We start from the raw sequence: 12,450 nt of genomic DNA on the forward strand, positions 1-12,450 counted from the left end.
ATAGTAGTAAAAAAAAATACCACTATCTGACAACGAAGCAATAATAATTTTTAATCCATTGTCAAAAAGAAACGCTTACCTTTCTGGGCTTTAATTGTCTGTTCTTCAATTTGTTTTAGACGTTCCATTAGCTCTTCCTTTTCACGTTCTATCCTTTCCTTTTCCTTTTCTGCTATTTCTCTTTTCTTCTTTTCATTCTCTAATTGTGCCCTTAAAAGAAATTGCAATTGCTGTTACAAATTAATAGACAGAAACATTACTCATGTGATAGAATACTGCTCAGCCATAAAAAGGAATAAAATAATGTCTTTTGCAGCAACCTGGATGAAGCTGGAGGTCATGATTCTAAGTGAAGTAACTCAGAACATACAAATGCCGTATGTTCTCACTTATAAGTGGGAGCTAAGCTATGAGGATGCAAAGACAGAGTGATATGATCGACTTTGAGGACTTGAGAGGGAATGGTTGGGAGTGGGGTGAGGAATATAAGACTATGTATTGGGAACAGTGTACACTGCTCAAGTGACAGGTGCACTACAATCTCAGAACTCACCACTATAGAACCCATTATGTAACCAACAATCACCTGTAGCCCCAAAACTACTGAAAAATAATAATAATTAGAAATGTCACTCATATGAAAGCTAAGAACTAACTGAATCAACTAAGAAGAAACAATGGCATAAATATTTTACCAGGGTTTTCATTATATTACACTTGTGTTCAAAATAGCACGTAGTTAAAAATACAGGACCATGTATGTACATACATGTGCTGGGTTCCAATGTATTATTTATTGTGGGGTCACAATAAGACAACTGAGACTGTTTTTAAAAAATATTAAAAACTTAGACATTTAGGAACATCCACAAAAGATGGGTTTACAAAATGGCTGGTAAAGTCTAACTGTCGAATATATCCCTGTGTACAAAACATGTTTATAAGGCACACTGAGTGGGGGAAAAATTAGATTTACCATTTGCATGCAGGATGAACTCTGACAACAAATTAAATATCAGCACCAAAAGAGTTACCCACAGTTGCCACGCCCCAAGAAAATGCCTTCTTTAGATTAACAGGAGCCGTCTGCTAGGGAAATAATAAAGGACTGAAAGGCACAAACAAAGGCATGTATCTTAAAAACAGGGAGGGCAACAATTTTCAATCATTAAAAATAAATTAATCCAAGTTTAATTTCTCAGGTAGTACCCATTTATGCCTCGATACAAGATGACATTTCAGTTTCACCTCCTCTCACAATTCCATTAGAATGATAGTAGGTGGCTAATGATCTTTAAAAATATCATCAGAACTCAGTGGGGAAAAAATGCCTTGATCATTTAGCTGCATCTGCCATGAGCCTGATGAAAGTGTAACTTTCTTCTCTTTTTTTTTTTTTTTTTGAGACAAAGTTTTGCTCTTGTTGCCCAGGCTGGAGTGCAGTGGTGCCATCTCGGCTCACTGCAACCTCCACCTCCTGGGTTCCAGTGATTCTTATGCCTCTGCCTCCCAAGTAGCTGGGATTACAGGCACCTGCCACCACACCCAGCTAATTTTTGTATTTTTAGTAGAGATGGGGTTTCACCATGTTAGTCAGACAGGTCTTGAACTCCTGACCTCAGGTGGTCTTGAACTCCTGACCCACCTAGGCCTCCCAAAGTGCTGGGGTTACAGGCCTGAGCCATCACATCTGGCCCGAAGAGTGTTTCTTTTAAATACTGCCAAATTCATTCACGAAACATCTACCAAGAGCCTAATCATTGGTCAGACTCTATGCTGGGGCCAAAAATACAAAGAGGAATAAAATTCACACGGGGAAACTCTATTATCAGACAATGTTTTTTACTTAAGTTGAACCAACACTCAAATCGCTATTTTGATAACTTAAAAAATCAGTTATGATTTCATCTCTGAAATTTATCTGAGTATGTTCTAATGTTCCACAAATAGATAGCACTGCCACCTGCTGTCAATTCTGAATTTCAAGTACAAAACCCTGTAGTTTCTCAGCTTGCAGTCTCTGACAAACTTATCAGCAAAATTTTGCTATCAAAGATTTCTCCCTTATTTATAAACCTGAATTTTAATAAAATTCCTGCAGCTCCTAGTACCCATCTGCCCTAAGACAGAAAGAGAGCTCACCTTTGGGGCAAACAGGTGTTGCAAGTCAGCAAGAGGTCAGACACTGATGGTGACCCTCTAGTGTGCCAAGCCAAAACATGAAGGGTCACCACACCTCGCTGCTGGTTTAATGAATCCTCCCACCATTTAAGAATCTATAAACATTGGGCATGGTGGCTCACGTCTGTGATCCCACCACACTGGGAGGCCAAGGCAGGAAGATTGCTTGAGGTTAGGAGTTCAAGCCTAGGGCAACATAAGAAGACCTCATCTCTTCTAAAAATAAAAATAAAAAATTAGCCAGGCATGGTAGTGTGTACCCACAGTCCTGGTTACGCAAGGAGGCTAAGGTGGGAGGATCACTTGTGCCCAGGAGGTCAAGGTTGCAGTGAGCTATGATCATGTCACTGTGCTAGAGCCTGGCAGGCAATTAAGCAAGACCCTGTCAAATAAAAAACAAACTAGAGCCTTGTGGCCATTCATGCAAGGGAAGTTCCAACTCTGTTCTGGAGTTCCCTATGCCTATGAGGTACTTTCTTAACAGCAAGGAGGAAAAGCCAATAACTCTTTCTAACCCCAGTACTTGGGCTCACTCTGCAGGACATTAACCTCTTTCAATCCTATTTCAATTTATAAAGCCTTTATAGGCAAAGAGATTTAAGGAGTTCTAGAGGTATGAGATGCCTCTGTAAGACATGAGTTTAGGGGAAATTTGTGTTTCCCAATCTCTCTGGGCAAAAGAAAGGCCTGGTGGCCCCCACAGCAGCTGCTGACCTTTCTGTGTTCTTTAGATAGCTAAATATCAGGCTCTGTATGAAAGCACAAGAAGCAAAAGCACAGTACTTTCCAAGTAATTGCTAGTATGGCCAAAAGCTGTTCTTTTCCATGCCAGGTTGTCTGCACCCTAGGATGTTGATTAGACTACCCAACCACTTCCTGGCCTCTGTGCAATCACATCCAGTGCTGCCACCCAAGCCAACTACCTTCGTCCCCCCTTCCCCAAGGTCCCAAGACAATTCTCGAGGACTTCCACTGCAAACCAGATCTCAACCAGAAGGCTACCATCATATTCCACCAATAAGAGCCTTTCAGATCCAGCTCTGGCATAAATGGCCCCTTCTGGAGATGGATGTGCTGATTTTATTTAGCTTTTCCCTATCGATATTTTTTGTTCTTTTTCAGGGATAGAGGTGAAGGAGATGTGGAAGCAGAAAAACAGAACCAAGATAATCCAGCCACAAGCAAGTTGAGAGGGGTGGGAAATGGTCTTCCTACTGAAAAATGGAATAAGTATACAGCAGATATTTAACCTGATTACAGTATTTAAAACATGTTATAGTTTACTGTACTTTGTGAGGCTCAAAGCTCACATTTTATAAGAATCCTACCCTGACGATAGCCATTTCCAGGCAACACTTCATTCAAATAATACAAATGCCTTCAGTCCTTTACATTACTCAGTGATATCTAGTTTTTACAGGCTTGTCTTGTCTCCTTTATGAAACTAGAGGATCTTGCTGCTCCCTCAAATGCTATTCACTTGAGAGGGCCTCACTGGCCCATAGGCACACCACACATGTTTTTATCTCTACATATTCGTTTATGTTGGCTGCTTCTTCTGAACGTATCTTCCCCTCTCTCTAACCTTCAAGCCTTAGTCCCACTTAGTCCCACTTTCTTCACGAAGTCTTTTGTGATTACTGTAACAATAGACGCAGATATTTTTATTTGAAGTTTGGGTTTGGAAACATTCATTTCAACACGGTTGTTCTATTTCAAGGACATAAATATTATTAAAAAACTATTATTCCCTGTATTAACACGCAAAAAATTACTTTAGAATATCTTACTTTTTAAAGAATATCAAATGGATCCAATTACATTTTTCTTCATTGAATATTAAAAACATATTTAACTTAGTTTATAATAATATTAGAAATTATTATAATGGCTATTGTTTATTAAGTACCAAGTACTTTGCTAAATGCCTGTATACCACTGTCATGCTTTCTTACAAAAATGCTTGAAGGTAAGAATATTATTTTCATATTAAAAGCAAGGAAACACAGGCTCAAAATTATCTGTTTGATGACTGTTAGAAGAAGTTTCAAATCCAGATTTATCTAGTTTCAAAGCCTGTGTTCCTTGTATGACACTAGCCAGTCTCGATACAGAATCTCCCATAGCTAACCTACAATTTGCACATGGATATGTAACTCTAAACTGTAAACTTGGGGCTTTCAGTTTTTACATGTGGAAACAATTTTAGCCATACAAAAAAGTGCAAAAATTATAAGTCATAATTCAATTTGGATGCAAATAATTTAAGAGCAAACACTACAAGGAATAACCACCCATAGTGTATAAAGTCATCTTCCTTGCCAAAAAACCTCAAAGTTATGAAAATTATGGGGAGTAAATATAGCCAAACATACCAAAGTACTGTAGGGAAAGAGGTCTCTTTGCTACTCTTTCCCAACTACTGTTCATGACCAAGAGAGTCTAGCAGCACAGGCAGCATACCTCTGAGCATTCTCCCAGGTATGTCTGCTGGCTGCTTTGCCAATGGGCTTAATCAAAATTGTTTCCACACATACAGCTGCCATTTCTCTCTCTCTGATCTGTAAAGCAGGGAATAAATGATTCAATACACCATTTCTGAAAGACTGCCAATCCCTAGGTGACTAGAATAATGTATCTTCTAGACATTCAAACTAAATAAGTTACTGAACCCCTACTGAGTATAAAGCAGACAATAACTGTTTACTAACGAAGAGCTATAAAATTTATCCAGAACTATGGATTATTGTGCCAAAAAAGAAACAAGTCTTCCACTTCCATCTAGGCCCTAGAGTAACCAAAATACAGCACCATTACCAAATGATACCAAGTAAACATACTACCTGTACTAGAAGCGATACAGTACTCCTCTATAAGCCATGAAATAAAGGACATATAGACAAATGTATTAAGTTGAGAATGTAAATAACGTATCAACATTATGAATGAGCAGTACAGTTAGGCATAATACAGAGTGATGAGTGTGAGATACAGAAACTGTACATAAAGGAATTCTTCATTTATCTCATGCTAGAAGACCTTGAAGACACAGTGAAAGCTTTAAGATGATTTTTAAAAATTAAGTAGAAACTAAAGGAAGTCTTCCCTTTGACAGAGGCAAATGCAAATCTATGATGGAAAAGAATGTACTGTATAGAAAGTAAAGCCCAATAAAGATTATTTTTAAAAAGCATTTAAGATTAGAACCACAATGTAATGCTAAAGCACATGACCACAATAAAAAAGGACAGAGCCTGTCAAAGTAACAATCCGACTCATTGTCCCCTTTTTTCCCCCCCCAAAGAGAAAGGGTCTTACTATGTTGCATGTTGCCTGTTGCCCTGATTGTCTTCAAACTCCTGTGCTCAAGCAATTCTCCTGGCTTAGTCTCCCAAGTAGCTGGGACTACAGGCACATGCCACCATGCTCAGCTCACCAACTTTAATGGTGGGACCAGTAATTACTGACAAGCTTTATACCCATATAAAAATGTTTTGTTATGTGGTTAACCTCTCTAAGGCAGATAATTTGAGTTAATATTACAAAATAAGTAAAAATCAACAAAATCCCTTAATTACATAGAACAGCTGTTGAATAAGAAAAAAATCATTCAACAGAAAAACTAAAAATATAGTAGCAAAATGATATCTGGCAGATGGCTTCCTTAATTACTAGATACAAAGTACCTTGTATCTAGTATTTAAAATGTGTATGTTTTAAGGACCTACTCTATTTCTTAGACTATCATGTTGTTCCATAAAAACGTATTCAATAAAAGTTAACCTTAGTTTGGCCTCTAAATTTTTTCAAGTAAAGCAAAAAGTTGAAATTAATCTAAAATCAGATTTGGAAATTAATATTACTGGACCCAATAATCTGACTCCAGGGTTGATACAAATTTTTATTCACTATCATTCCATTTTTAAAATTCTCAATTTAACATATTTAACATTTTTTTTTTAAGTCAAAGAGAAACATAGTTAAAAAGATTAGTCTTTGGCATTATCCTACTCAGCAAAGTGATGTTTCAGTTGTGTACTACAATGTCACTGACACTGTTTCAAAGTTAAATATTCAGCACATTCTTACCCTGAAAAAATTAATATAAGTCACAAGTAAAACAATTTTGAAAATTTCATACTACATCTAAAACAATGTCTATCAGTAAAAAGCAAGTAATGAGTCACAAAAAGCTATTTTCTGAGATACCTGTCAAAGGTTTCTAACTTGAAAATTATACATACTCATTTTAAAGAAGGATAGAGTGATAAGACTGTCTTTGAATTTTAATACAATGAAAATATTAAAAAATACAAATGTAAGGTATATTTAAAAAACTGAGCAGTCTTAAATTTTAGATAGCCTACTCCTATCAATTAAAAGTAAAAGGTCATAAATTCCATACCTTTCCAACTGCTTCTGATGTTTCTCCTCCCTAGCCTGAGCCTTCATCTGTTGTACTTCAATAGTATCAGGCTTCCTTCTTCGCATGTATAGTTCATGGTTTCCCATACATAAGGCCAAAATCCTCTTATTGATTCTCAGACGAGGTGCATAAAAAACAAAATCCTAAGCATAAAGTATTCTGAATTTAAAATCTTCCTGAGGGATACTGTCTCTCACAACAATCTGTACTAAATTTTAACATGAGGTATGAATTTTAATGTCATATAACATATAGTTTAGAAATCATACAATTTCATAACTCCCAGTGAGGATGACATACTTCCACATAACTGGTTCCTTATCTTTCGTATCCTGCCAGTTTTGTAAAGAGGCTAATATTCTTATCTTTGTAATACATTAAATGTCATTTATTCCTTTTTGTTCTCCAAAGTAACTATGAACTGTATAAAGTTCCTTATAAGCCATTTGCCATTAATGTCAAAACTGGTTCTCTGTTCATGGCTGTAGAGTTTTTTTTAACCTAGAATTGTTTGGGGTTTTTTGAGACAGTGTCTTGCTGTCACCCAGGCGGGAGTGCAGTATGCAATCTTGGCACACTCTAACCTCTGCTTCCCGGGGTCAAGCAACTCTCATGCCTCAGCCTCCCGAGTAGCTGGGATTACAGGCATGTACCACCACATCTGGCTAATATTTGTATTTTCAGTAGAGATGAGGCTTCACCATGTTGGCCAGGCTGGTCTCAAACTCCTCACCTCAGGTGATCTGCCTCCCTCAAGCCTCCCAAAGTGCCGGGATTATGGGCCTGAGCCACCGTGCCTGGCCTGTTCTCCTTATCTTTTATCTTCCCAATAACTAACAGAGTTAGGATACTAGAGTATATTTGACATTAGTGGAACTTTAAAAATCTATTTAAATAAAAAGATTTCTTAAGTTCAAGGCTTCAAGTTAACAAAAATACAAAGTTCATAATGCAAAACTATGTAAACAACATTAATTTAGAATAGGGCTACCTCTACTGCATTCTAGCCATCAATGAAGAAATGTTTTAAAATTGCATCTTAGGAATGGCGATTGTTTTTACTAACCTCCTAATAAATATTATCTATCTTATAACTGAATTTCAAATAAAATTTTAATATTTATATCTTACTTTAAAAATTAAACTTTGGATTTTTATTAACATATATTATTTCATCACTGGGAAAGCTGACCTATGGAAAGAGAAAGTTCCTCAGAAGCAATTTAATAAATGAACAATGTTATTCTTCAAGTGATATCATAGGAAAGTAGCAGATATACAGTTCATACACAAAACATTTAAAAAATTACTTACAGGTGCCTTTTTGTCGATTGGCTTTATAACAAATTTTTTGTCATTAAATGAAATATTTCTGATTTCACTCCAGGGAAAACCAATTTTAGGTGTTAACCTTAAAAAATAAGAACATCTCCTTAATTAAAGGCAGGAACCAATGAACAAATTTCCTAACTGTTTAGGGTCTAAACTGGCTGAATGACCAATCTTAAGAGTTTCAGATTTTCAAAATGTATTAACTTATTCATAACTACAGTTGACCTTATTTTTTAAGGGGAAAATTGATAAATCACATAAAACAAATAATTGTCCAAAGATTTCATAAATATATCATGAATCTTAAAAGTATTATAGTTATTTTCTTAAAATTATCTTAAAAAACTACTTGGTGACCCGAGTGTAGAACTGAGCCTCTTGGGGTTTGCACTAGCTATTTAGTTTTTATTCTGTTTGGATTCAAGCTACAGTTACCATTTAAATATGTATAAGAAGGGGGGAAAGAGGCCTTTATAACTTCTCATATGAATCACTGGCAAGTTACTGAAGATTAAAAAAAAAAAAAACAGTACTTCCTCCCTGTGTTTAATTTGAAACTGTCTGGATATTCATGAATATACTAAAAATACTTATTTCAGTATATTTTAAAAGAATTTTATGGTATATGAATTATATGTCAACTTTAAAATTTTAAACAGTCACACAAATATTTGGATAAATGGTCGAGATGGAATTAAAACTCTTGAAACTATACAGCAGTTACCTCCTTTTTACCACCCTAAAGATACAGGGAATCAAATTGGAATAAGTAACTTTGTTTCTGCCTTTTCATGTATTTTACTGTTTCAGACTATCCATCACATACATCACTATTGTCCTATTGTCCTAATAACTACGACCGAGAAATGATTTTGACACCTATACTGGCCAGAAGACATCTTTTAGCCAGGCTTCTGACAACACAGCATGAATTTCTACCTATTTATATTGCTTTTAGTTCTCAAGCTGAGTAGGTACTGCAGAACAGCAGTCTTTTGACATAAAACATTCTTTTTTTTTTTTATTCTTTGTCCCTCTAGAGAAAAACATTCTTTAGTCAATATGCATGTGTTATACTGCCCTCTAATGGCCCTTGATATCAGTGTAACCTGCTTAAAACAGACTGCAGGAATGTAACATAGTATTTTATGCTATATTTACACACTACTTCAAAAAATTCTAAAGCAATTGCCTCATATAATTCTCACAACAATCTTGTGAGGTAAGCCTGGAAGCTAATAAAAAAAACTTCTTAAAAATTAAAAAAAAATTGCTCCAATATATGCCTGAACAACAACAAAAAATGAGCAAGTCAGGCACCATGGCTCACGCCTGTAATCTCAGCACTGGAGAAGGCAGAGGCAGGAGGATCGCTAGAGGCCAGGAGTTTGAGGCCAGCCTGGGCAATATAGCAAGATCCCATTCTCTAAAACAAAAAAGAAAAAAATTCAGTTTACAAAAATTAGTCTTGAAGTTATTTTTGCTTTCCAAAAACTTCTCTTCCGAATGACATAACATTCTAACTTGCTTTGTAATAAAAACATGAGAAGATATTAGGGTAAAAGTAGTAAAATGTTTATTTGGAATCACATATGCTTTGAAATTAATATTTTATTAGATACCTGTAATAATAAAAATTAAAATTCTGGAGCCAACCTAGAATAAATAATGTCGTAGGAAAAGGCATTAATTACTGGCATAGACTTGGATGCTTATGTGGTATGGTAAATAAATTAAAGTCTAAGACAACTGGAGTTATTAATCCTGAAAAGTCTTGAAAGAGTCTGGTATATTTTATATTGCATGCATATGTGTATAATATACTGTCTCTATGCAGTATTTACCCATGTATTTATAGAGTACATATACAATATGCAAATGTAAATATACATATATTATACATATGTATAATAAAATATTGATGAATTATATATGTATCATAAAAAATAATATTTGGTCAATTTCAAAATATACTGTTCAATATGCATAATACAGGGATATTCTATTGTATTAATGTCCAAATATATTCAAAACAATTCCTATATATGTTCAAAAAACATCCTCTAAGCTATAATAGACATATTTATTAATTTCATTCTCTCATTGCTCTTGATTTCTTATATATATTCATTTCAATTTCAACCTATTGGTCAAGCATAATAGCATTTTACAGAATTATTCCTCACCTATCGAGGGAGCAAATTTTTATTAAGTTACTAGACATAATTCACAAGAGCTAAAGCAGCACAATTCAAATAAAAGTAAATCACCTCATTTGATAAATACACTGAAAAGTAGAACTCTGAAACTGCAGGGTGATAAGAAAATGGAGATAAAATATCTACAAGTCTATGTGGCATTAACTAATCTTTTAGTTTGAAAATAGTAGTAAGGGTAATCAGGACAAGAAAGTACTCCGACAAACAGGACAGAAGATTAAAGTCATTTAGACCACTGAACAATGACTAGTTCACTATGCAACTAATTTACTTACTTGTCATCATGCTCATAAATATTCAGACCCAAAGCATCAACACCTAGCCACAGTTCAGTTCCCTTTTTATTTTTTATTTCAAAATAGTTGACTCCATACATTTCTAGATCTTGTGCAATCTTCAGGTATTCCATCATAGAATCCTCCCTGTTGAAATAAAACTAAAAGTCATATTTAAGTAGGAGCATATCAAACTAAAATTACAAAAATATCTTGAATTAAAAATTAGCGCTTTACATAAGTCAAATAATCTTTTGGAAATAATGTAATAATAAATGTTATGACATAAAAATACATTTTAGGAAAAAAAAAACATAGAAAATAGCTACCCAAATACCTTAACATTCCTCTATGTTCTTCATGCCAGTTCTGTATTCTTTCTTCCCATTGTTCTTTTGTTAGTTTGTGTTGTTCCAATACACTAAAAGGACAAAACAAAATATTATAATGTCTTTATGATTCAAAATCATACACTTTAAAAGTATAGAATCCTTTCAGTAACTCGACTACAAATTAATACACATGATGAAATTGCACAGAACTAAATTACATACTTACACACATACACAAATGAGTGCAGGTAAAACTGATGCAATCTGAATAAGGTGGCTAGATTGTACCAATGTCAATATCTTGTTTATAATATTGTACTGTAGTTACACAAGATGTTACCATTAGTGAAGGCTGGAAGAAGGATACCAGAGATCTATCTTATTTTTTACAATTGCATCAGAATAATCAATAATTCTCTCAAAATTAAAAGTGTCTAGGATGCTTAAATTCTTTGAAATAATACATGCTCCAAAAAGTTACTACAAAGATAGCTTATAGGAACCCAAATATTTCAAAGGAATAAAATATTAGATTAAAAAATGGCTCACTGTTAATACAAAAATTAAAGATCAGATTGAAATCAGAATTCTTGGGTCCTAATTATTCCTTCATGTATTTGTATTTACCTTTTTGTCTACTAATTTTGTTTTATGTAGGTAATACTTTCAGTTAAATAAAAAGTAGAGTGAAAAGTCATACTCTAATCCAATGCTCTCCAAATAACTTCTTTTTGTATCCTTCCAGGGTTCTTAATTAAAATGTGAAAAAATACATTCTTTTTTTTTTTCTTTTTTGAGATGGAGTGTCACTCTGTTACCCAGCCTGGAGTACAGCGGCACAGTCTCGGCTCACCGCAACCTCTGCTTCCTGTGTTCAAGCGATTCTCCTATCTCAGCCTCCAGAGTAGCTGGGATTACAGGTGTGCGCCACAATGCCTGGCTAATTTTTTTTTTCTTTTTCTTTTTGTGTCTTTAGTAGAGATGGGGTTTCACCATGTTGGCCAGGCTGGTCTCGAATTCCTGACCTCAAGTGATCCGCCTGCCTCGGCCTCCCAAAGTGCTGGGACTACAGGCGTGAGCCACCAGGCCCAGCCAAACACAAACATTATGTTCTACTACTATTTTAACACCAAATCAGCAAAGTCGTGTTTATAAGTTACCTACTATGCACACTACAGATCATGATTTCTATTCTCTTAGGCTCATATGATAATTACTCACCTTTATTTACCAGATCCTACTTTACTGATAGCAAAAGCTGTGGTGTTAAAATATTACTGTTTTGCTATATAAAAAATCTTGCATGAAATCCAGGGATTTCTTGGCAGTATAAAGAAATCATAAACTCTCCCCTTGGACACATTACATATCACTTAGAATAGATTTCTTAATGAGGTCTGAGACATACCACTATGTTCTTATTATACTCTGCTCCTTTCTCTAGGCATCTTTTCCAAGCTCTTGCTTTTGGGGAGAAGAGTTTTATCTTCCTTCTAAGAGAGCTTAAGTTTTCAGTTTCCTGTCTTTCTTGCTGTCTGGCCTCTGGGTTCACAGACAGGCATGCAATCAGCCTTGGTGACATAACCCAGTGTAGTCGACCGCTCATCATAATTATATGCCCAATGCCAGTACTAAAGAGGGCCTCAAAAATTTGTAGAATGAATAAAAGATTTAAGAGTCAATTT

At 35.1% G+C, this 12,450-nt stretch overlaps 1 protein-coding gene across 1 annotated transcript in view; it reads right to left on the minus strand.

The window, feature by feature from the left end:
* The window catches only part of RDX (radixin), a 100,318-nt gene that overhangs the window by 49,108 nt on the left and 38,760 nt on the right, over window positions 1-12,450 (minus strand). Inside the window, exons 6-10 of the mRNA XM_064375401.1 lie at window positions 10,771-10,854; window positions 10,434-10,580; window positions 7,922-8,018; window positions 6,587-6,750; window positions 80-210 (exon numbers count right to left, since the gene is read on the minus strand). Of these exons, the coding sequence (XP_064231471.1) occupies window positions 80-210; window positions 6,587-6,750; window positions 7,922-8,018; window positions 10,434-10,580; window positions 10,771-10,854 (623 nt within the window). The remainder of the gene's footprint in view (window positions 1-79; window positions 211-6,586; window positions 6,751-7,921; window positions 8,019-10,433; window positions 10,581-10,770; window positions 10,855-12,450) is intronic.

The sequence above is a fragment of the Aotus nancymaae genome, unplaced genomic scaffold (genome assembly GCF_030222135.1).
Source record: "Aotus nancymaae isolate 86718 unplaced genomic scaffold, 86718_ANA_hifiasm-v0.15.2.pri h1tg000012l, whole genome shotgun sequence".
Lineage (NCBI taxonomy): Eukaryota > Metazoa > Chordata > Mammalia > Primates > Aotidae > Aotus > Aotus nancymaae.